This window comes from Muntiacus reevesi, chromosome 1, assembly GCF_963930625.1.
Source record: "Muntiacus reevesi chromosome 1, mMunRee1.1, whole genome shotgun sequence".
Taxonomy (NCBI): domain Eukaryota; kingdom Metazoa; phylum Chordata; class Mammalia; order Artiodactyla; family Cervidae; genus Muntiacus; species Muntiacus reevesi.
The window spans coordinates 150,336,137-150,362,253 of record NC_089249.1 but is presented as its reverse complement, the minus strand read 5'-3'; the positions used below and the strand labels follow the sequence as shown (position 1 = coordinate 150,362,253).

General features: G+C 45.0%; 1 protein-coding gene and 1 pseudogene across 1 annotated transcript in view; one reads left to right on the top strand and one right to left on the bottom strand.

Moving 5' to 3' along the window:
* The window catches only part of CIMAP2 (ciliary microtubule associated protein 2), a 29,568-nt gene extending 6,109 nt beyond the window's left edge, over positions 1 to 23,459 (top strand). The window contains exons 5-10 of the mRNA XM_065909682.1: positions 2,345 to 2,482; positions 2,620 to 2,763; positions 4,465 to 4,626; positions 5,664 to 5,789; positions 8,095 to 8,228; positions 23,393 to 23,459. Coding sequence (XP_065765754.1) covers positions 2,345 to 2,482; positions 2,620 to 2,763; positions 4,465 to 4,626; positions 5,664 to 5,789; positions 8,095 to 8,228; positions 23,393 to 23,459 — 771 coding nt within the window. The remainder of the gene's footprint in view (positions 1 to 2,344; positions 2,483 to 2,619; positions 2,764 to 4,464; positions 4,627 to 5,663; positions 5,790 to 8,094; positions 8,229 to 23,392) is intronic.
* LOC136164184 (large ribosomal subunit protein eL21-like) lies at positions 17,841 to 18,373 on the bottom strand (annotated as a pseudogene).
* Positions 23,460 to 26,117: the final 2,658 nt, after the last annotated feature.

The window sequence follows — 26,117 nt, the reverse complement described above, 5'->3', positions numbered from 1 at the left end:
GCACCTCTGATCCTGAAGGGTCGAAGGGAGAGGTGAGGCTTTGTTGACGGAGTGTCAGCACTGGGCTCTTCTTGTCCTCTGAGCTCCCTGAGCAGCTGCTCTTGCTCCTTTGTTATGACCCTCACGTCTAAGTTCTCCCCAGAGGTCATGATGCTCATTGTCTGGGAAACAGTAGAGGACCAGAAAGATCACACATGGATTTAGAAGTTAAAACCCTTGCACTAGTGCTAGTGGTAAAGAACTCGCCTGCCAATGCGGAAGATGTAAGAGATCTGGGCTTGATCCCTGGGTCGAGATGATCCCCTGGAGAAAGAAATGGCAACCCATTCCAGTATTTTTGCCTTAGACGGGAAGAGTGGCAGTAACGGCACTCCCCACTCCCAGTGAGGGCAGGATAAGGCTCTTCGTGCTAGATGGGGAGACTGAGGCTAGCCACGCGCTGGAAGAGGCAGAGCTGGGGTTTGAACTCTGGAACGCTGTCCCGGCTTCACCACTAGTCCCTGCCTGTCTGCACCAAGGGACTGGTAGTCTGGCGGGCTACAGTCCATGGGGTCGTGCAGAGGTCAGACACGGCTGCAGCAACTTGGCACGCACACACGCCCCTTTCAGGAGGGGGGACCTTGGACCCAAGGTTCCCTTCTCTGAGGCTCAGTTTCCCCATCTGTTGATTGCAGTGGCACTGATTTGATCTCATCAGGTTGCCTCTAGGGCCAAGATGTTAAGGCTTGTAAAGCTCCTAGTACTTGATGCCAGGACCCACCTTCCTACTTTGGGGCTTTTCTCCTGAACACACCTGGAAACCCTGGGCCCTGGAAGAAGGCAAAGTGCAGTCTTGCTCTTCTGAGGGTGAACAAATCTGATGCCTGCTGTGGCCTGACTCTCCCAGCAAAGCTCCCTGTCCTCTCTGCCTGGCCTGGTTCTGGGCTGCTTTCCAGGAAGTTCCAGGGGCTGGAGGGAGGCTGGGCTGAGCCATCTGTTGAGCGGCAGCGACTCCGTGTGGCTAAAAGATGCAACGCAGCAGCAAACATCCTGCCAGATCTTTACCCAAAGATGGCCACTCTGCCACCCACCCACCCACCGTCTACCCACCTACCCTGCAGGGTGGCTCTCCTCATTACACCTATAAAGGCCATACCTCTGACCCTGGCAATCGTTGCAGCCAGGCTCATTCTGACCCAGATGGTCATTCCAGCCACAGTTCTCAACCTCTCTTACCTCTTTCTCCACCCACTTCCCACTCTCCCAACCCCCTCGGTCAAGACAGCCACCCCACTCTGACTACCAGATGTTCGCACATGCTATGGGCTGAGAATGTGCAGGAGGCTTTAAAGACACTATTTCATTTCATTTTCATTACCCTGGAAGAAAGTACCACTGTTCCTGTGCTTAAAATATGGACCATGAGGCTAAGGATGATCTTTAAGTGGCATGCCCAAGATCACTCAGCTAGGAAGCAGTGGAACCTGGATTCGAACCTGGGACTCCAGATACCTCCAGGTCACAGCAGTGTTCACAGACCAGTGGAAAACCCATTCGTGTAAATGCAGGGCTATGACTCAGGGGTGTGTATAATGGATGGGATTTCTGAGATCACCAAACCAAGCAGCTGTCTGGGGAATCGGGGAAGGATGGCTTCATTCTCAGGAGAGATGACATTTGAGCTGGCTTTGCAGGACTAGAATCTTTCAAGGTCAAGAAGATAGGAGGGGTAGCAATAACGGCACAAGCAAGCAAAGGCAGGGAGTTTGGCAGAATGCGTATGTTTGGGGACCAGCAAGAACCTCACTTTAGCTGAAGTGTCAGACCTGGGAAGGGAGCTGTGAGGGATAAGTCAGACAGACTAGTGGGGCCCCAGGGAAGCATGTGAACTTTTTTATTTCTTATTTCTTTTTGGCTGTGCTGAGTCTTGGCTGTGTGCAGGCTCTCTCTAGTTGTGGTTTGCAGGCCTCTCTGCAGTGGCTTCTCCTGCTGTGGAGAACAGGCTCTAGGAGCACGGGCTTCAGTAGTTGCAGCCCAAGGACTCAGCAGTTGTGGTGCGCAGACTTAGTTGCTCCACAGCATGTGGGATCTTCTGGGACCAGGGATGGAACCCGTGTGCCTGCTTTGGCAGGTGAATTCCCATCCACTCTACCACCAGGGAAGTCTCAAGAATCTGAATTTTGGAACTGAAGTTCTGAGCGGTGGCAGAGGCTCGCAGGCCCAGAGTGCTGTGTGTTTTTGGAGGGGAGTTAACATGCAGGGTCTCTGAAAATCCTGTTCCCCTCTGGGGGGCATCTCTTCTTCAGGTGCACACAGTTGCACAGGAGTGGGACTAATGGCCTTTGTGTCCCTCCCCCACCTGCAGAACTACTATCCAGGGCCTGGAAATTATGGGGAGAAGGGCAACCCATTCACGAAGCTGGAGGAGAGTGCCTGGAACCGGGCTCACTCCGAGGGCCTCATGTGCAGAATGGCCAACCAGCGGCGCCCGTTGGCTCATCAGGTATCCCCCACACCTGGCCAGGCCTCACCCAGCTTCCTGTGCAGCCCTGGGTGGGAGGAGTCCCAGGGGAGATGGGGAACCTGAGGCCCCAAGAGGGTGATGTACCAGTAGGGATTGTCCTCTGTGTTCTGCTCCAGGGGAGTGGTCTGGCACCGGGCACTTACACCTTCAAAAGTGGCATCGAAGTGTGCCTGGCAAAAGTCACGGGCACCCGTGGCCCCTACGACATCTTCTCTGGTGACCGAAGCAAGCCCCAGCCTTACGGACATTACTCTGTGCAGGTGAGTGCGCAGACCGGCTGTGCCTTCCCCGCAGGAAGACCAGCCTCACTCATCTACAGCACCTTGTGTGCCAGGCTCTGCGGGGGGGAGGTGGGGGAACAGGGGGCCCTTCCCACATCCTCCTCACTCCCCACTCCTAGCAAGCGAGGGATAAGGCTCTTCGTGCAAGATGGGGAGACTGAGGCTAGCCACGCAGCTGGAAGAGGCAGAGCCGGGATTTGAACCCCAGGACGCTGTCTGGCTTCACCACCAGTCCCTTCTTGTCTGCACCAGTGTGAACTACAGAGGAGAGGTGCAAGTGGTCACAGGACCAGGCCTGGAAGGGACACGGGCCACCAGGCCTGCTGAGACCTGGATGGTGCAGCCTGGGTGTCCTGCTGTTTTGGAAACACTTCTGGTCACTGCAGACCCAGCTAAGCTGTCTGGGTTAGTGGCAGAGAACTGGAGGGCCAAGAGGAGAAACTGAGATAGAATTTTAGCTTGGTGCAACCATTTCCTGCACCCACCAAGATCCTGTTATGTGATTCCTTAGAACCCTGGGCTTTGCCTTCATAGCAACTGGAAGAATCTGCCTACACTGCAGGAGTCATGGCTTCTATCCCTGGGTTGGGAAGACCCTCTAGAGAAGGGAATGGCAACCCACTCCAGTATTCTTGCCTGGAGAATTCCATGAACAGAGGAGCCTGGCAGGTTACAGTCCATGGGATCACAAAGAGTTGGACACAATTAAGCGACTAACACTTTCACTTTTATCTAACTCCCTGTTACACATGTAACTCATGTGTACCTTGCGCCAGGTAATTGTCTAGCTGCAGGGGAACCTCCCTCTGTGGTACTTACATTTTAACACAAAAAGAAACACAATCACAACTGAAAATTAGGTAGACTGTTAGCAGGAGGTGAACCCTATGATCAAGGCATCAGGAGTGCTAGGACGTGAGGGGTGGTGGTGAAATCCTGAAATACTTTCGGCCCCGCCCTGCAGCCTGGCTTCTCCCTGTGGCCTTCCAGTCCTGCTCATGACCAGCTGCCAAGGTGTCCTGCACAGCCTAGCAGGGTCCTTGGGCCCTCCTCAGGCCCTATAGCCAATGCCCAGTCCACAGGATAAGATTTTGTGCTATCGAAAAAACAGGCGTTTTCAAGAGCAGTTTTAGGTTCACAGCAAGACTGAGCTGAAAGTACAGGTCATCATATGTCCTCTGTACCCCCTACATGCACAGCCCGCTACTATCAGTAATCCACACCAGAGGGGAACATTTGTTACAGTCAATGAATCTACATGGACACATTATCACCCGAAGTCCATAGTTTATATTAGGGTTCACTTTTGGTGTTTCATGTTCTATGGGTTCAGACAAATGTATAATAACATGTATCCACCATTATAGTGTCATACAGAGTAGTTTCATTGCCCTAAGAATGGCAATGAGTGTTCCCCCATCACACTGGTTTTTATGTATTTGGACTATCGCTCCTACTTAGAATAAATGTCAGGAAATGTCCACAAAACAAGTGGAAGAAGAAGTAGATGAAGGCAAGCTGGGCTGCAGGGTATAGCACATAGGAGGGGCTGTTAGAGACCCCCACACCCCTGCCCTGCCACTGGGGGACCCCCTGCTTGTCTCTGTGGGGAGGGTCTGGAAACACAGACCTTGCTTTTCTTGGCATAACAGATCTCTTTTATCCCCCTCTGTTTCTCAGAAAAAAAGACCCAGGGAACTGACGAATTTCCAGAGCTTCGTGGAGGAACTTAACCTGCATCACAATAAGAAGCGTGGAGTTTTTTCAAAAGTTCCTCGCAACCCAGAAACCCCTACAGAAAGAATCTATTGGGCCACCCTTAGCCAGTGCCCCCGAAAACTAGTCAGTGTCCCCCCTGTGGCTTTCCTTCCCTCTTTTCTTGGAAGGGGATCCCCTATGCAGAGGCAGGGTGGGATGGAGGTGGCTATTTCGGGGAAAGCCCAGATTTGGGTGCCACACTCACCTAGTTCCCAATCCTGGTCTGGCACTCACTGGTCTCAGTGGGTCAGTCTCTCTCACTCTCTGAGCCTTGGTTTACACACTTGTCCCGTAAGTGTGACCAGGTGGCTGTGAGAATTCAATGAGGTTAGTACTAGGGTCTCTAGGATGGAGCCTGGCACCTGGGAAGTGCTCAGCGGGCATTTCTGTCCCTCTCTCCCCTGCAGAGAGGACGAGGAGAAAACTGGAGGTGGGCTGAGTGTAAGAGGCACACACCTGTTCCGTTCAGAGGAGTGGTGGGCTCCTCTCTGAGGGCTCAACAGCCAGTGATCTGAGTAGCTTCTGGACTTTAGTCCACCCCCAAGCATGTCTGCCCCCCATAGATCGCTGAGGGCTTGGGAAGGTGAGGGCGTGGAGAGGAATGAGCAAGGGTACCAGCACTTCCTGAAAACCTGCTCTGGGTCAGGCACCTTTCAGCCTCCTTGAGGAAGGGATTGTTTTTTGCATTTCATGAAAGGAAACCCAGGCTCAGAGATCAGAAGGGATTTACCCAGGCTCCCAGCAAAGGGGAAAAGGAGCCGGGAGTGAAGTCCAGCTCAACTAGCTCCAAAGTCTGAGTGGCTTCCGCTCCCCAGGCTGGGCTCTGGAACACCTCTCTGGACCCTGCCAGACCCGGAGGGCCCCACCCCAACCCCCGGGAACCTGGAAAGAGGAGTCAGGCTGATGGGCGGGGACAGAGCGGTTAGCAGGGGTCATGAGGGCCCCTCAGGGCCCCTTCACCCCTAGAGGATGGGCTCCCGGTGAGTTGGGGGTAGCTGGGTGCCTCCCAGTATTCTTGGCTCCAGGCCCAGGGCTGCCAGGTAGGTGAGGTCACCTGCCCTGGCCCCAGGCTGACCACCACCAGCCCTCTCCAGCTTCCAGCCTTCATTCCTCACTCCTAGGCTACATCTGGTCCTGGTATGTGGCTTCCTCCAGAGAAGGAGTGCAAACACACCAACCAGCCTCCCTTCCTGCTGTCCTCCAAGCGGTCAGGCATGAAGGCCTACCAGATGATCCTGGGAAACTGGGTGAGTGGGTCTTTGTGGGGGACACACGTTGAGGGGCAAGGAACCCTCTCCAGGCAGCCCTGGAAACTGATGCTCCGTGGGAGTGGATCCCACCTGCTTTTCCCACCAGGGACTGACACCCACCCCCACTGTCTCATTGCTCTAAGGCAGTGGTTTTTCAACTTGGGCAGGCATTAGCATCACCTGGAGGGCTTCCTAAAACACAGATGGCTGGGCCGCACTGAATCAGAGCTTCTGATTCAGTAAGCCTGGAGTGGGGCCTGGGAACATGCCTTTCTAATGAGTTCTCAGGCCATGCTGATATTGCTTGTTCCAGGGACCAGTCTAAGAACCACTGTGCTGATGGACATCACCCAGAACCATCACATTCTTATTTTCCAGGGGAGTGCTCCTTCCATTCTCTTTGTGATTGTCTTGGGACCTCAGGGATACCTGAGAGAGTTGGCTCATTTCTTGTCTCTGGTTAAGCAAGGACCCTTCTGACCCTTCTTCCCTCCCCACCAGTGGCAGCCATCCCCACATGTAAGATGTCATCTTCGGTTTGTTGGTGTTCTTATAAGACAGCTGAGCTCTTGAGTTCGTGTGCCTGCCTTCTTCATTTGCCAGATGGCATTGGGTATTCTGTTTCTCATTCCTGCCCTTCAGTTTTCAAGCCCACCTTTTACTGCAGTCTGATAACCATAAAGAAATGAGCACGAGTCCTAAGTGAGTAGCTCCATGACATGTCACAAAATGGACTCATTGTGTGACGCCCCCCCTCCCCGGGGAGTTGAAGAATGTTTTCAGCACCCCAGGGCCACCCCCTCAACCTCAGTCCCCCTCAGGTGGTCTGTCCTGTCCTGACTTCCATTAGCACAGGTTAATTTTGCCTGATTTCAAACAGCTGCGTATTTTTTTAAACTCAGTCAAGATCTTTTAATAGTGCAAACTATAATTTCCTCTGAATATAAATGTGTGCACATGTTTCCAATAAATTGCCTATCACTTATCACAAACAGCAACAAGAGCCTTAGAGCCATGTTAGAAAAATGTCTAGCGGGAATTTAACAATCTTATGTGCTCTCAAGAGAACACCGTCCGTTTCAGATTAGTGTCACAAACTCCAAAAAGACTAGGGGAGTGGGAGTGAGGAGTGGGCCAGAGTGGGAAACACAGGGGCCAGTACACAGGTGATGGACAGAAATATAGCTCTCGAGGAAACCAAAATCAGACGCATTATTACAGTTTAGGACAAGGAAAAGCCTATGGCTTTAGAAAAAAAAAAAACAACCACCCAGGGCTTCTCTGGCCCAGAACAGCTTCCTGAAACTGGCATGGTTCCTGCTTCGGCTTGGCTGGCACCCTGCCCTGCCCCTTCGCTCTCTGCAGCTGTATTTCTCCAGGTTTCCCTGGGAACATCTTGCTTGGAATCTGCCTTCCCACTAAGCTCCCCGTGCCCCATCTCGCATCCCCAGACCCCAACTCTCCCCCTTCCACTCCACCTTTTCATCTCCCAGTGATACCTTGGCCCCCTATATGCCCGTACCCCCTGCTCTATTCTGTTATTGTGAGGTCCAGCCAGTCAAGCCTGCACCTCCTACAAGGGAGAGGGTCTTCACTTGGAGACCCAGTCTGACCTTGGGACAGATTCTGTACAGATGGCGGGTTCCTGTCCTGCCTTCCTCCTACTCTCACTAGTCACAATGGACAGGCGACGTCTCCCCTCTGAACCTCTCCATGAGGGCTTCTTATACCTACAACCCAGGTTTCTGGGTGGGATGGGGTATTAACTTCCTACATAACATAGCAAAGCTGCCATAACAAAGTATCACAAACCAGATGGCTTGAAACAACAGAAATTTACCCTCTCACAGTTCTGGGAGCCAGAAGTCTGAAATCCAGGTATTGACAGAACCACATTTCCTCTGAAACCTGTAGGGGAGATCCTTCCTGCCCTCTTTCTAGCTACTGGTGGTGGCGGGTGATTCTTGGAACTGCTTGGCTTGTAAATACCTCTCTGCAGCCCCTGCCTCCATGTTGAATGGCCATCTCCCCACTGTGTGTCTCTGCTTATGAGGACACGGGTCACACTGGAGGAAGGACCCTCCCTACTCCAATCTGAGCTCATCTTAACCGGTAACACCTGTAGCTACTTCTAGATAAGCTCACATTCTGAGGTCCTAGGGGTTAGGACTCCACCTATCTCTTTGGGGAACATAAGTCAACCTGTAACAGATGGAATAGGGAGATGAGGGGGAGACCGGAGATTGAGTCTCCAGGCCAGGCATCCAACTTGCTAATGTCCTGCCTCCTCTCTCTGGTGCAGAACCCCGTAGGGGTGGGTCGCTACCTCAACACCCAGCTGTTGGAGACAAAGGACCATCGGCAGCGATACCGGTCTCTGTTCATGGGTGGATCCAAGCGCTACCCCTCGGACCCAGTCCGGGAGAGGATCATGCAGTGAGTGTCGCTGGAGCTCCAGCAGAGGGGCCAGGGCGTGGAGGGGCTTACTCTGGGCTGGGTGGGGGTGTTATCATGCTTGGTTCCCATGGGAACACAGCTGCCGTCCCTAGGGCCAGCCAAACAGCTGTGGCAATGGAAAGAGTTCAGATCCCGGCTCTGATGTGTACTGGCTGTGGGAGGTAGGGCCCTTCGATCAACCTTTATGAGCCTCATTTCCCTCAGCTGTCAAATGAGTGGAGGACTGTGAGATACTCTGTCCATAGCTGGTGGTAAGGAGAAAAGGAACTCGATGGACATTGACTCCCTCACCCACAACCCACACAGTCTAGGATTGCCTTGAGTGCCGTCACCATGGGGCATTTATTTCTTGGTGTTGAAAACAGGGTTGGTAAAACTCATCTCAGGAAGTTGGGAAATCTAAGAGAAAATATGCATGGAATACCATGGCTAACTGTAAAACTGTCTGTGAATGTTAGCGGCCTCCATGTTTTACTGACTTAAGATGCCATGCCATCAGTAGCCATATAATCTCAATTTGAGAAATGTTAAAAGGTGAATAAACGTGAACTTTAGAATTGGAAATTCCATTGCTGGAAATTCTGGTGAGGGCATGAAGACCATATCCTGTGGGACCAGATCTCTCAGGGAAAACCAGCTTTTGTGTATAGATATATATGTGTCTTTAATCAAAGGGGACCTATGTCTTCCTTCTTGATTGACACCCATGCTTTTATGGCTTCCTTAGAAAGGATAATGGGAGTGACATTGTTGATAGACTGCATGCCTGAAAAGGATTCTTTTTCCTCCCTGCACAGCTGATCAGTAGTTTAGTTGGAAATAAAATTTTAGTTGGAAAATAATTTTTCCTGAGAACCTTGAAGGCTTCGCTCCATTGCCTTTGACCTTCAGGCGTGGTTGTTAAGAATTTCGATGCCATCTTGGTTTTCCTGTCCTTTGTAGGCAAGCTGTACCTTCCTATCTGGAAGTCTGTAGGATCTTCTTTCTGTCCCTCTGTCCCTTGTGTACTGAAATTTCATGATAACAGGTCTGAAAAAAGTGTGAAAGTGCCAGTTATTCAGTCATGTCCGACTCTTTGTGATCCCATAGACTGTAGCCCACCAGGCTCCTCTATCCATGGAATTCTCTAGGCAAGAATACTGGAGAGGATAGTCATTCCCTTCTCTGGAGGACCTTCCCAACCCAGGGACTGAACCCAGGACTCCTGCATTGCAGGCAGATTCTTTACCTTTTGAGCCACCAGGGAAGTCTTAGATGATGGGTCTAGTGTGAGTTTATTTTTATCCATTGCTTTGGGTCCTTGATGCATTCCTTCCTTCTGGAAACTTAGGACCTTCTATTATGGGAAAATTTTTTGTGTTTTTGTCTTTGGTGATTTCCTGTCTTCTGTGTTCTCTCCTCTCTTTTTTAGATGAATGGTAGACATTCTGGCTTAATGCTCTAGTCTTCTTTTTTTCCTTGTTTCTTATTTCTGTCTTTTTTGTTCTACCTTTTTTTTTTTTTTTTTAAACATTTCAGACCCTGCTACTGCCTTTTAAAAATTTGAATTTCATCTTTTTAAGTTTCCAAGGGTTCTTTTACAGTGCAGATTGCATTTTTATCTTCTACTAGCCCCTGGTTCTGTAGGCAGGGTGTTCTTTCATTTAAGGATGACAATGACAGTCTTCTTCCCTTTTCCTTTTGCTCCCTGCCTTGTCTTCACTTCTTCCCAGTTCCCCTTTTTTCTTTCACTTGTTCATATTTGAGAACAAAGCACTAAGAAATGCTATAGGTCTGGGTAGGGCTTCACTGGGAGTGAAGATGGGGATCTGGTCATTTCATTGGAAGACCTTAAAATCCGTATTTCTAGGCATTTTCGGTGGCACTTTTCAGCTTCTCTAGATAAGAATCCTATATCCTGGTGGGTAGGGATGGTGGTGAATGTGATTGCTGGTGTTTAGGGGAAGGAGGGTTGAGGAGTCTAAGTCAGTGTATGGGCTTCACCTACTCCCTCTGTTCTTATTATAGTGCCTGTCTGCCCACCATCCACTGAGCTTCCCCACTGCCACCCTGACTCTCTCTCAGTACTAACCCTCCGGCCTCCTGCTGGGTGGGCGAAGTGTGTGTGGTGCAGAGGGTCTGACTTTCCTCTTGTTTTCAGCAGTTTTGTGCCTGCGTTTTGAGATACTGGTGGCTCTAATTTCCGGGCCTCTCTGGGGTTTCTGGCAGGAGCTGGCAAGTTTCTCGTTGGCTCTCCTGCTGCAGGCAGCTTGCTCTTAGGCCCTCTCAGCTCTGCCGATGATTCCCTGCACTTTGCATTTCCTTGAAATGTGTAAACACCCTTGTCCTGATACCTCTTCTCACTTTCTTGTTTGTCTATTTTAAAACAATTCCTTTATAGTTCATTCAGTGAATTGCAGGAAGGAATAGAGGTAAATGCACGGATTCATCTTCCTTGTTTAACTGAATGCCACGCGGACCACTTTTGTGTGCAAAAGTGTGTTCTTGCCCTTTCTAAACAAGATGGCTAGCCTTCTTCTACAGGTGTTCAACCAGAACCCGAGAGTGCAGCACCTTGCCCAAGGTCACACAGCTGATGGTGATGGAACTGGGGCTAGACTCCAGTCCTTTCCTCCTAGATCAGAGCCCTTTCCACACAGCAGTGCCCATGTAAGGGTTTGGGGGATGGCGAGCTGGGAAGAGGGCAACGCTCTGATTCTGGCAAGGTCACCCCTCCCCTGCCACCTGTCAGCAAAGCCCCATCCTACATACTGTTTGCTCAGCAAAGGGCTCTAGAGGACAGGAGGATGGCCCACTCCCACGGGACCCTCAATTTTCTCCCCCTGCAATCTGCTTCCCTTCTGGTATAAATTTTTCCCTTCGCCACTGTTAAAACATCCAACGTTCAGGCCTGTGAGAGTTATAGGATTTCCCTTGTAATCTGGCTCAGAATTCTGTGTCTACTACTTAGCTGTGTGGCATGGGACATATTACTTGGAGACAGACTTTCATCTGAAAAGTGAGAGTAAACAAAATAACTACCTTGTAGAGTCTGCTTTAAGTACTAAAGGAGATCATGCATGTAAATATGCCCTGCCCTATGGATGACATTCTGTAGGTATATTGTAAGTGTGGCTTCCCTTGCCCTTAGCTTCTGCTGTGCCTTTACAGAATTCTGTCTTGTTAACACAAGGGTTAAGTTTTTTACAGAGGCTGGAAATGCAGGTGATCCAGGAAAAGAAACTAGAATGGCTTAAGCCACCCTCTGTTGTCAAAGACCCACAGAAAAGCTTCTACTAAGACAGAGATTTGATACAGACTGTAGAGAAATAGGGAGATATTTGAGTCCTGAGGGAGGGTGGGAGCTTTGAAAAAGGAGGTCAAAAACATTAAATGTGAGAGTAAAATACTAAAGATTTCTCATGAAGTCAACAACAAAACAGAGATGCTTATATCACTGGGATTATTCAACATTGTTCTGGAGGTTCTAGCAAACATAGTAAGACAAGGAATAAAAATATTAGTAAAGAAAAGCAAAATCATCACAATTTATAATGATATGTGTATTTACCTAAAGAAATCCAAGAGAGTTCATTTTAAAACTGTAACACCAAGAAAGCTAGTGCAGTAATGTGTATAAATAGTTTCCTCTGATACCACAACAAATAGAAAACTTAATTGAGAAAAAGAACACAATTCCATTCCTATTAGGCACACAAACAATAAGGTACACTGGGATAAACTTAATAAAGTATATTTAAGGCTTAAATGAAAAAAACCATAAACCTTTACTAAAAGATGTTTAAAAAAAAAAGGCCTGAATTAATTGAAGAGAATACCATGTTCATGGATGGGAAGATGATATTGGAAAAATAATAGTTCTTCCCATTGATGTACATATTTAGTGCCATTTTTATCAAATTATAAGGGGATTGGTAGGGTGAATTGAATACATTTATTATAAACTTTGTTTGAAAGGGTAAGTACATGTGAATATTAAAAATTAGGAGAATAACAATCCCATTAAAGATGCATTGCCAAAGTGAGAACTTACAGAAACCAGCATGTTTCAAAAGTACTGTCTTTAAAGGTAATGGCTCCTTTATTTAGAAACGCTTTGTTTATTAGCCTTTAAGAAATCCTAACATTGTGAATGCACTAAATGTGATTAATTTTATGATATAATGATTGTACTATAATAGAAAATTCTCCCCCACTCCAAGCAAAGCATTTTTTTATACCTTGGAGATTCTGACTAGCTTGATATAACACCAATTCCTTTTTGTGGTTATTGTTTAACATTCAATTATAGTGATATATTAAATGTATAAAGGAAAGAGAGGAATTTCACCTTATTTTTTTTTAAATGCACTGCCATATGCATAGATGACACTATGGAGGGCTAGGCCCCAAACTGTTGACCATAGTTAAACCTAGAGGGTCTTTGGCATTCTACCTTGTTTTATTTCTGAAATGTTTGACTTTTTCCAAATAAACATGACTTTTATCATTAGAATAAAAAACAAAAAACAAAAAAAAGGACAGGAACTCTTGAAGCTGACCACACAAATTATGGGTTCTCCTTTTAGACCCATCTCCAGCCAAGAGTCACCCTTGTCTTTTAGACCTCAGTTTTTTCATCTGTAAAAGGGGAATACTTTATACCCTATAGGACATGGCCAGGTATAATTAAGGGTTATGAATGTTACTGAATGGGAGCTAACCAGCCAGATGCCTGTGAGAGTCTGATGGTCAGGCTGGTATATCCTTCTCCCTGGGGCTCAGGTTCATTGTTCATGAAGTCCTGACTCAGTTGGGCTCTTGGGTATGGAGGACTGTACCATGAGGTCATAAACTGGGAAGAAGGATTTCTTTCTCTTTCATTTATTGGTTCATTTGAAAGGCCTAGTTTGTGCTTGGTTCTGCCCTGGATACGACTGAGCTGTTTTCAGGTGACGAGAAATATTCTCTCATTCATTCACTGAGGTTTTCATTTCTGAGTGCATATTTGAATTTCTAAGAGTTATGTTTGTCTTCTGAGTGTTCCTTTTAATAACAGCACGCTTTTATTTCATGGACACAATGCTTTCTCATCCTTTGAAGATATTATTTAGACAAGTTTTCCTGTCATTGTCTCTCTCTCTCTCTTCCCCATGTGTCTGTTTTGGCCTCAGTCTCCCATACGAAAAAATGTTCTCAAATGTCTGGTAATCACTTTTCTAATTTATTTATGTATTGGCTGCACTGGGTCTTCATTGCTGCACATGCACTTCCTCTAGTTGCGGAGAGTGGGGTCTAGTCTTCGGTTGCAGAGCAGTATTCTCATTGCAGTGGCTTCTCTTGCTGCAGAGCACGGGCTCTAGGGTGTGCAGACTTCAGCAGCTGTGGTTCAGGGCTCTAGAGTGTGGGCTCAGTAGTCGTGGCACACAGGCTTAGTTGCCTCAAGCCGTGTGGAATCTTTCAGAACCAGGGATTGAACCGGCATCCACTGCATTGCAAGGTGGATTCCTAACCACTGGACCAGGGAAGCCCCTCTGGTGATCTTTAACTGTGCACTCATGTCCAGCTGAAAACCCTGCTGAGGACCCTGAGGCACTTTTTGTCCTCCCCCTGGAGCACTTGTTGTTCATGGGTTTAACCATAACATGACCAAGCTGGGTATTTTCACTGGGGAAATTTCAATGTCAGTGATGTTAGATGTTTTCCTCTTGGCTTTGGCCAGAGAAAGTTCTGCGAGATATAAACCTGGGTGCCAGAGCTTTATGTGGAGGAGAAGAACCTAGAGATCTCAATATTTAGTGACCAACTCTCATTTGATTCCCTGTTTTATTAATAAATAGGATACTCATAACATCGACTCCATCTGGTGTCATCCTATACAGAAAACTTCTCTGTCTCCAGAGAATCAATTTTGCAGTCTTCATTTATTAAGAGCACTCCTCTGGCTGCAGAGAGTGGAGAGGGAAGCTGATATTACACAGAGTTTCAATCAGTAGCCCTGTTTTGGTTTTGCCTTAACTCCCACTACCAGAGGTACCTGGTTCTGCCAGTACCTGGATATATGGAGTGAGGGAATTCTTAGCTTTAACTTCTGCTGCCTTGGGATTTAGCTTTCTTGAGTATGCTAACTTAGTTACTGTTCTTCCATCTGCTTTTCAACTTCCAAAATATTCTTACTGCTGCTGCTTCTATCCTTTTTGTCCTTGTGGGTATATGATTTCAAATTTGTATTCCTTTACGTCTGTTTTAGTGAGATTTCAGGAGGGATGGGGGTCAGTATATGCATTCAGTCCACTAAAAATGTAGTGAAATTTCTCAGTTTCAAAGGTAATGTAAAAATCTTACAAATATGAGGCCTAAGAAGACAACCTACAATCTCAATAAAAGGCAATCAGACATATTTTGGGCCTCTCCTCTGAAACATGAATGATAGAAAACACTGTTTATACAACGTGGAAAAGACTTGAGACTATAGAATTCTGTATGTAGCCAAACTATCATTCATGTGCAAATAGAGATGCACAGGGATTTGGGATGTATACCAAATATATCTTTTCTGAAAATATTACTGGGGATATACTCCAATCAAGTGAAAAATGAATTAGCATAAGAGCTCAAGAAAGGAGAAGATGACACGAAATATAAGAATATATCTAGCTGTGATTTACCAGGATGGAGGAAATTCTCCTTCTCAAATAGCAAAAAGAAAAAGTAGTAATACAAATAACCAAGCAAAATAGAATTTAAGGCAAAATACTAAGTGGGACAAAGATGAATATTTTATCAAGATAAATAATAAAATCCACAAAGCAGTTATAAACACCATGAACCTTCACACACCCAAAATACCAGTGACAAACCTCCACAGTCGTAATGGGAATTCTTAATAGACCTGTCTGAGAGTTTGACAGATAAGGACATAAATATTTATTTGGAGGATTTGAATAGGTATGTTTTACTCCACATTATTTTCAGATATTCATGGAACATTTATAAAAGTTGATCTTCTAAGAAGATCTCATTAAAAATATCTAAATTAAAAATACCCTACATAGAAAATTTTATGTTATTCTTTCTAAACAGAGTACAATAAAACAAGATTTAACAATAAAAGGAAAACACTCAAAACCCAGTACTTGGAAAATAGTAAGAATTCTTCTTCAAAGCTCTTGAATCTAAGAGAAAATCTAGTTTGACATTACAATTCATTTAGAAGTTAATTGCAATGAAAACTCTGTATCAAAACCTATGTAATATTGTCAAAATTCATAGTTTTAGAATTCATAATTTTAATTGCTTTTAATATTAAATAAGAAAGATTGAAACCAACAGAAGCAATCGTTTGATTCTAGAAGTTTAAAAAAATCAGAGTAAATTTAAAACTAAGGCAGAAGTAAAGAATTAATGAGAACAAATGGGATCTGGAAGGATGCAGGCTTTCTCATTGGACCCTCACAACTCCTCCATGTTGATGTGCTATTGTTAATCCCTGCCTTTGGCTCCAGGGTGGTGACCACAATCCAGTGTGTGCGGGTGGAAAAGTGCAGAGTCCACAGACTGTGGGGATTGTCAGGGCTATCTCTGCGTGTGTGTGCATGCGTGCTCAGTTGCTGTAGTCAGGTCCAACTCTTAACACCCCCATACCCTCCTCCTATCTTCCCACATAGGGAGAAAATGAGGTGCAGAGGGGTAGAGGTGATGGAAATGGCTCAGAGGCCTGCAGCCAAATAGCAGGCAGGGTGGGGACCAGGGCTCTGAGTCAGACCCTGAACTTCAGCCTCTCCTCCTTGGCAGGTTTCGAGAGGCCATGGGTGTGGCAACCCACTCCAGTATTCTTGCTAGAGAATCCCATGGACAGGGGAGCCTGGGCAAGCTGTAGTCCACAGGGTCACAAAGAGTTGGACACAACTGAGCAACTTAAGACTGGGTAGGAACACAACATGGCCTTGAAGAGTTTGCTGTCTTCAGTCCAGGCGAGGGAGGGTGTATATGTGTGAAAGAGTTGTAAAATCTCCTTCTGGAATGTGGAGTGACAGCCAATCTTTCTCACCTGTCACTCCCAGGCCTCACCTGCTTCTTCCTGCCAAACCGCAGGTTCTGGGCTTCCAGCTAGGCAGTCTGGGATTTGACTCCTGTGTGGGAAAGGCAGCCTTTTGCGTTTCTTTTTTTAGACCTGTGCACACCACAGGTGCTTCTAAAATGTGGTTGACCAACCAATGGACCAAGCCCCCCCCCACCCCCAGTCACCTTCCTGGCATTTACAGCCTCGTCCCCTTCCTCCATCTGGCCACCCTCTGGCTGTATAGACGTGCCCACTTTGCATTCCAACCAGGCCACGCTGTGTACCACCCTGTGCTTTCACCACACTGTAATCTGTTCTTGAAACGCTCTTCTCTTAGTTTCTATCTGGAAAATTCCCATTTATCTTCTACAACTTCACTTAAATATGAAGCCTTCCCTGATTTTTCCAGACGACATCTCTTTATTTTCAGCCTCTTGAGCCTTCCCATATCGGAGCATTTTCCCATCATATTTTAATTATTTATTCATATTCCTGTGGTCCCTACTAAACAGAACTTCTCTATTCTCCATCTCCAGTGTCTAGCTGGCATGCATAGAAGGAGCTCAATGCATATTTGTTAAAGGACAAGTCAGTGTATTAACTGATGAAATGGTTCAGAGTCTGGATAACTATATGCAAGGAAACATACAGTTCAATCTGTCAGAAGCTTATTTTTCCTAAGTTTTTCAGTTGATGTTCTATTATGAAAACTTTTAAACATACAGCAAAATAGAAAGGATTTTACAGTGTACCCCTGTACATGCATCGCTTAGATTCTAGTCATTAATGTTTCACTCTTGGTTTCTGACATATCTTTCTATCTACCTATCTGTTAATCACCTATTTATTATCTATCATCCTGCTACCCATCTCTAATTATCTTCAGTTCAGTTCAGTTGATCTGTCTGCAGCACGCCAGTTCTCCCTGTCCATCACCAACTCCCGGAGTTTACTCAAACTCATGCCCGTTGAGTCGGTAATGCCATCCATCTCATCCTCTGTTTTCCCCTTCTCCTGCCTTCAATCTTTCCCAGCATCAGGGTCTTTTCCAATGAGTCAGTTCTTTGCATCAGGTGGCCAAAGTATTGGAGTTTCAGCTTCAACATCAGTCCTTCCAGTGAATATTCAAGACTGATTTTCTTTAGGATGGACTGGTTGGATCTCCTTGCAGTCCAAGGGACTCTCAAGAGTCTTCTCCAACACCACAGTTCAAAAACATCAATTCTTCAGCACTCAACTTTCTTTATAGTCCAACTCTCACATCCATACATGACTACTGGAAAAACCATAGCTTTGACTAGACTGACCTTTGCTGGTAAAGTAATGTCTCTGCTTTTTACTATGCTGTCTAGGTTGATCATAACTTTTCTTCCAAGGAGCAAGCGTCTTTTATTTTTTTTTTTATTTTTAATATAATATCTGTCAATTTATTAAAAAATGGAGCATACTGAACAACAAACTATCTTACATCTTTAAGGAAGAAAAAACACTAAATTTGAAAAGACATCACCCACAGACCTCTGTTCATCAGACACAACACCTCTACTCAATTAAGAGAAACATTTGTACAGTCCAGGTCTTTATTTTTACACCCTTCAGTCCATGAATTCATAGGGAATGGGTTCCAACAGTTCAGGTTCCTTTCCATTGGTCCTCACAAAGTGTGCTTCTCTGGGTGGAGCAGGCTGGCGCTTCAGCTGAACCCAAGTCCCTTTCTCTTTGGCTTCCTTCTTTTTCTGATCATTTTCCTTCACACGTTTTAGGAAGCTATCTCAGCTCTTAAGAGTGCTTAATATGCTCGATACACACATTAATTCTCTTGGCAAGAATCTTGCCCTTAACTTGTTTGTTTACAATGATGCCAACAGCATGCTGGGTAACATTGTAGACTCTCCCAGTTTTGCCATGGGAACATTTGTGGGGCATTCCTTTTTGAACAGTACCCATTCCCTTGATATCTACAATATCACTCTTCTTGTAGATTCGCATGTATGTGGCCAAAGGAACAACTCCATGTTTTCTAAAAGGCCTAGAGAACATGTAGCGGGTGCCCCTCCTCTTTCCCTTTGTATTGGTCATTTTGGCAAATAACTGTAAGATGGTGGTCCCGGCCGAAAAGAAGCAACAAGCGTCTTTTAATTTCGTGGCTGCAGTCACCATCTGCTGCGATTTTGGAGCCCCCCAAAATAAAGTCTGTCACTGTCTCCATTGTTTCCCCATCTATTTGCCATGAAGTGATGGGACCGGATGCCATGATCTTAGTTTTCTGAATGTTGAGTTTTAAGCCAACTTTTTCACTCTCCTCTTTCACTTTGATCAAGAGGCTCTTTAGTTCTTAGCTTTCTGCCATAAGGGTGGTGTCATCTGCATATCTGAGGTTATTGATACTTCTCCCGACAATCTTGATTCCAGCTTGTGCTTCATCCAGCCTGGCGTTTCGCATGATGTACTTTGCATCTAAGTTAAATAAGCAGGGTGACAATATACAACCTTGATGTACTCCTTGCCCGATTTGGAACCAGTCTGTTGTTCTGTGTCCAGTTCTAACTGTTGCTTCCTGACCTGCATACAGATTTCTCAAGAGGCAGGTAAGGTGGTCTGGGATTCCCACCTCTTGAAGAATTTTCGAAAGTTTGTTGTAATCCACACAGTCAAAGGCTTTGGTGTAGTCAATAAAGCGGAAACAGGTGTTTTTCTGTAACTCTCTTGCTTTTTCGATGATCCAACAGATGTTGCCAACTTGGTCTCTGGTTCCTCTGCCTTTTCTAAATCCAGCTTGAACATCTGGAAGTTCACGGTTCACATACTGTTGAAGCTTGGCTTGGAGAATTTTGAGCATTGCTTTGCTAGTGTATGGGCTGAGTGCAATTGTGCATTAGTTTGAACATTCTTTGGCATTGCCTTTCTTTGGAATTGGAACGAAAACTGACCTTTTCCAGTCCTCTGGGCACTGCTGAGTTTCCAAATTTGCTGGCATATTGAGTGCAGCACTTTCACAGTATCATCTTTTAGGATTTGAAATAGCTCAACTGGAATTCCATCACCTCCACTAGCTTTGTTTGTAGTGATGCTTCCTAAGGCCCACTTTACTTCGCACTTCAGGATGTCTGGCTCTAGGTGAGTGATCACACCATCATGGTTATCTGGGTCATGAAGATCTTTTTTGTATAGTTCTTCTGTGTATTCTTGCCACCTCTTCTTAATATCTTTTGATCCTGTTAGGTCCGTACCATTTCTGTCCTTAATTGTGCTCATCTTTACATAAAATGTTCCCTTGGTATCTCTAATTTTCTTGAAGAGATTTCTAGTCTTTCCCATTCTGTTATCTTCCTCTATTTCTTTGCACTGTTCACTGAGGAAGGCTTTCTCGTCTCTCCTTGCTATTCTTTGGAACTCTGCATTCAAATGGGTATATCTTCCTTTTCTCCTTTGCCTTTAGCTTCTCTTTTTTTCTCAGCTATTTGTAAGCCCTTGTCAGACAACCATTTTGCCTTTTTGCATTTCTTTTTCTTGGCGATGGTCTTGATCACTGCCTCCTGTACAATGTCATCAACCTCCGTCCATAGTTCTTCAGGCAGTCTGTCTATCATATCTAATCCCTTGAATCTATTTGTCACTTCCATTAGATAATTGTAAGGGATTTGATTTAGGTCATACCTGAATGGTTTAGTGGTTTTCCTTTCTTTCTTCAATTTAAGTCTGAATTTATCAATAAGGAATTCATGAGCTGAGTCACAGTCAGCTCCCAGTTTTGTTTTTGCTGACTGTATAGAGCTTCTCCTCCTTTGACTGCAAAGAATATAATCAATCTGGTTTCAGTATTGACCATCTGGTGATGTCCATGTGTAGAGTCTTCTCTTGTGTTGTTGGAAGGGGGTGTTTGCTATGACCAGTGCGTTCTCTTGGCAAAACTCCGTTAGTCTTTGACCTGCTTTGTTTTGTACTCCAGGGCCAAATTTGCATGTTCCTCCCCATAATTATCTTACAGTTTGATAAAATTTGAAGAGAATGGCAGACATCAATACTCCCTCCTAATTACTTGAGTAGGCACACTGACTTTTTAACAGTTCAAACTGAAGTCCCATTCCTTGTCCAGGAATCTGAAGTTGAAATAATAAAAATCCATTTTTATAATAATAATAAATTCTTATATTATTGCAGTTTATAATTTTCAAGGTGATTTTATATGCATTCACTGTACACAGAAGCTTTAAATACTTTCTCATTACTTCTGTGTCTGTGTCGGGTCTTAGTTGCAGCATGATGATCTTTTGTTCAGTCATGTGGGTTCTTTCATTGTGCACTGACTCTGTAGCTGTGGTGCTTGGGCTTAGTTCCTCCTTGGCATGTGGGATCTTAGGTCCCCAGCCAGGGATAAAAGCCATGCCCCCTCCATTGCAAGGCAGATTCTTAATCACTGGACCAGGGAAGTCCATTCAGTAACTTTAAAAGGTAGGAATTACTCTCAATATTTTTCGATTGGGACCACTGAAATTCAGAGAGAGAGAATGGGATTTCCTAAAGTTGCTGCTGGGCAATAGCATTCATGCGTGCAGTCTTCGAAAAAAAAATTAATCAAGCACTTACTAAATGCCAGGTGTATCCTGGCTACTAGGACATTGCAGAATAGAATCAGCCAGACAGCAGTTCTGTCCCAGAGAGGCTCCCAGCTTTCTGGGGAGGACACTCAACCCCTTCTCTAGAGTTATAGGGCAGCACGAGGAGGAGGAGGAGGCAGGAGGGCCCAGGAGTTTTCTACATCTGTAGAAAACTGTAGGGGAAGTCTGTTAAGCCTACAGGCTTCTGGAGGATGAGACCAGGAGGGAGGACCCTTTGAACCTAGGAAGGCTAAGGCAACAAATAGCCTTCACCATGATCCGCATTCTCTTCCTCATCCCACCTGTCCATATCTGGTCACTCCCTTTTACCTCCTAGGCCTCTGTGCATGCTGTTTTGGTGGGAGATTTGGAAGTTTGGACAGGGAACTCAGGAAGTTCAATGCAGAGTCCCCTTTCCCCAGGGCTCCTAGCTATGTTCTTTGCATGAGGGTTCACTTCTTTCAGGGAGGAGGAAAAAAATTAGAGAGGAGGAAAGTGCATGAGCAAAGGAAAGGAAGCAAAAAATCTCAGGGCATGTCTGGAAAACACTAGACAGTTCATTTTGGATGATGTATGCAGTGTGTAAAGGGCAATCGCAGAGAATAAGGCAGGTGGGGTTGGCTCGGTCAGTTCTTAAAGGCCTTGATTCTGAAGCTAAGCTGCTCTGACTTTATTTGACCTGTGAGAAGTCACAGAAGGACTTCTGTAAAAGATTTATAATAGTACGACCTACAGCCAGTAAAATGCATCCTTTTTAGGTGTACAGCTGTATAAGTTTTTTCCTGTTCTGTGAGTTTTGACAAATGCATATAGTCATATCAAAATAAGCGAGATATAGACTATTACCATCACCCTCAAAAGTTTCCTTGTGCCTTTCCCATCTCTGAGCAACTACTGATGTGATTACCAGCACCATAGTTCTGCCTTTTCCAGAATGACATATAAATGGAATCATGCTGTATATAGAATTTTGTATCTTTCATTTTGCATTGTTCTTGAGATTCATCCATGTTGTTGCTTGTATCAGCAGTTTGTTCCTTTTTAATGCTGACTTATGGTCCATTGAATGGATGTACCACAGCTTATACACTTTCAAGGAGAGGGACATTTGGGTTGTTCTCTGTTTGGACAATTTTGGATAAAGTTCTACAAGCAGTCCCATATAGGTCTTCATGTAGACATATACTTTCATTCTTCTTTGATGAATATCTAGTGTAGACTATCTAGCTCACTTGGTAAATATATCTAAAACTTAATAAAAACCTGCCAGACTATTTTCTGAAATGGTTGTAAGAGTTTGTATTTCCACCAAAAATATATGTAGGATCTAATTGTCCTACATTTGGTATTATAAGGCCTTTTTATTTTCCAGCTTTAGACAACCTAATAGGGGTATTTCCTTGTGGCTTGAATTTGCATTTCTTTAATGACAAGATGTTGGCCATCTTTTCATGTACTTCATCCATATCTCTCATACATTTTTAAAAATGGTTGCTTATTTTGTTCTATTAAGTTTTGAAAGTTCTTTATATATTCTAGGCATACATCCTTTATCAGGTATGTGTTTTGCAAATATTTTCTTTTGGACATTCAAAAGGGGCTTAACAGGAAGTAGCTCTTGTGTCTTAAAGAGGTACTCTGTGGCATTGTGGGTGGAGGAGCAGGATGGGGCTGGACAGAGACAAGGAGGCTTAGTGTCAGGTGAGAGCTGAGGCTCTGAACAGGCCAGGGGCAGTAGACTGGGGAGGAGTGAGAAGCAGAAGTCACAGAGACCCACCAGATGGGTGTAAAGGCCTCTTTGACCCTCTGAGCCCTCCCTCCTGCCTTCCTTCTTTTGACAGATATTTGTGGACATGCCTGAAACAGTGTAGGCAATACAATACAGAGGAAATATTAATAAAGAAATCGAAGTCTTACCTTCATCAAGTTTACGTCTTGGTGGGGAAGACAGACAACGAGCAAACACACGTGTATGCCATAATGGCTGGCAGACACTGTTAGACACACAAAGCAAGGAGTTCTTATGAAATGCCTTCTTCCAAATGGTTACTGAGAGTGAACCAGAGAGTCTTCACGTGTTCCACTCTTAGGAAAGAATCCGAGCAATTGAAGGAATGTTAGACTGTGGTCAGGGGCTCTGGGCTGGAATTCTGGGCATCAGGGTGACCTTAGGCAAATTCTGTCATTTTTCTGACCCTCACTGCCCTTATTGGAATGATCTTTTAGGCACTAGGATTTTGTGTTTGAAGTTCTTACAAACCAGTTTGGAGGTTCTGATGAGCCAAACTAGGTGCATAGTAGAGGGCTGTCCTTAGAACTAGGCTGTTTTGTTGGGAAGACTCTAGAGGTCATCAGTTTTGGCCCCTCACCCAGTGTAGATTCCCCTGGGAAGTAAAACCAATAGATACCTGTTCCTCCCCTGTGGGTGCCTCTCCATGGATGGGGGTGCTCACATCCTTCCTAGGGACCAGTTTCATTTTCTCTTTCTCTGTGTCTTTTTAAAGGGAAAGAATCACACCTTTTACTAAGGGGAAGTGTGCGCCAACTGTGGATCATAATTCAGATCCTTAAAGCCGCCCATGAAGGACAACCTGCAGTGACCGGAGGACCTGAAACCTGAAGACAAATCTGGGGGTGGGAGGGTAGGAGTGGGAATGGGGAGGCCTTGGAGAAGGGACACATGGAAATGCCTGGGAGAGCGGAGAGAGGTGTGGTGGGATCACTTTTGCTGGAGACACCTACCAGAAGGTCATGGTGTTTTCTGTGACAGCAAGGTCAGATATCTTTTGATACCAGAGATCAATTATCCTGAGAATTCAAATCGGCCAGTGACATGAACACGGGAGCCAGACAGCAGATGGACTAAAGGGGTGGGATGTGGTTGACCCTCTTGGAACCCCTCCTATTCCAAAGCCAAAATGCTTGACTCCCTGTTCAGTAAAATCCAAAGAGAGTTGGGAGAGTGTAGCATATGTCCTAAAGCGGCTGTATGCCCTCTCTGGGGAATACTCCATCTCCATCCCAGGATGCTTCTGGAAGCTTGGCAGGGCCAAATGCCATGAGGAAGTTGCTGACCTCCTGGCAACGTGCAGCCGTTGGGAACAATCAGATACACCCCTCAAGTCAGACCTCGAGAGCATGCCAGTCTCGCCCAGCGCTAGGTCTGTGCAACTTGGTCACAGTATCCGGAGCTTCTGCCCTCACTGTTTTCAAACAGAGAGAGCTTGGGTGGGATGGCAGGAGTGTGCTGTTCTTAGGGAAAAGGAGACAGGCTCACGGCTTCAGTCACAAAACCCACATAGAGATAAAAATTCTTCAGACACCCTTAAGAGCACGGGTGCTTTATAGAAAAGCAGTTACTTCCTCACTCATGTCAAAATGACTGTTTTGGAAGAAGTAAAGCTGTTGTTACTCACAGGTCTACTGAAAAAAAAATCCTGTTTAATCCTCGAAAAGGCTGATAGTGTGATGGGTTCATACTAGGTCTAATAAGTCAGCAGTGTTTCGGGAAATAAGATCAATATACTCAAATCAACAATTTCTGTACACTAGCAATAGAAATTGAAAATGCCATATATAATAACATCACAACTGTGAAATACCTAGGTATAAATCTGACAAAAGATGTGTAAGATTTGTACAGTGAAAGCTTTAAAATGCTTCTGAGAGAAATTAAAGAAGACCTAAATAAAAGGAAAGATATACCATAATCATGGATCAAAAGACTCTGTTCTTAAGATGTCGGTTCCCATAAATCATCTATAGATTTAATTCAATACTGATCAAAGTCCCAGTAATATTTTTTAAGTTGACAAGCTGGTCCTAAAACTTATATGGAAAAACAATAGAAAGAAAATAGCCAAGATAACTTTGAAGAAGATGAATAAACCTGGAGGACAAACATTACCTTACTCCTCCCTGGCGTGGAATGGGGTCAGGGTAGACAAATTAATAGAATGGAGAATCCAGGAGCAGACCCACTTATCTACGGACAACTGATTCTCAACAAAGGTACAAAAGCAATTCAGTGGTAAAAGAATAGTTTTTTCAACAAATGGTGCTATAACAATCAAATATCAATATGTAAAAAACAATGAGTTGTGATCAGTGACTCACAGCATAGAAAAACAAACAAACAAACTCAAAATGAATCACAGTCCTAAATGTAAAACCTAAACTACAGAACTTCCAGAAGAAAACAAGGGAAGAAAACTTTTAGACTTTGGATTAGGCAGAAATTTCTTAGATATAAATTAACAGTAGATCTTTGAACAATAAAGGTTGAACTGTGTGGGTCCATTTATATGTGGATTTTTTTTCACTAAGTGTGAACTGCTATGTGACAGTCTGTGGATACAGAGGACTGACTCTAAAGTTATACATCGTTTTGACTGCATAGAGGGTCAGAAACCCTAACTCCCATACTGTTCAAGGATCGATGGTATTTGTTCTTTTATAGATCATACTTTGGTACGGTATGAACAAATTGTTAAATTGGACTTAATTAAAATTTTTAAAATTTATTCTTCAAAGACACTGTTAAGAGAATGGAAAGACAAGCCACAAAGTGGGAGAAAATATATCTGATAAAGGACTTTGCCATGAGATACCAAAGTACTATGTGTTATAAACCACTTTGGGAAAGTTTGGCAAGGGACTTCCCTGGTGAACCAGTGGTTAAGACTCCTCGTTTCCATTTCAGGGGGTGCAGGTTAGATCCCTGGTTGGGGAACTAAGAGCCACATGCCTTGAAGTGTGGCCACCCCCACCAAAATCCACTAAGCTCAGGGAGAGTTTATTATCAAAGAAAAATGATGGAGCAAGATTAACCACTTGCTTGACGTTAACAACAGAATTAAGATAAAAGAATGAATAACTGTGTGTAAGGGGGAACAGACCGCAAAATGAGATCTCAAGTTGCCCTACAACCAGCATGAAAGGAAAATCATAACCCCAGGAGAGAGAAACCACGCCCAAGTCTAAATTTTAAAAATGAGTTGTTTTTTAAACAGTTTGGCAAGTTAAAAAGTGAACCATATACCAACCACATGATCCAGCCATTCCTTTCCTGAGAGTTACCTAAGAGAAAGGAGAGCATGTGTCCATACAAAGACTATACAGAAATGTTCCTAGCCACTTTGTGTGTGGTAGCCCCAAACTGGAAACAACCCAAAGGTTCATCAGTAGGCCAAGGAAGAAACAATTGCGTATATCCATACAAATGTCAAG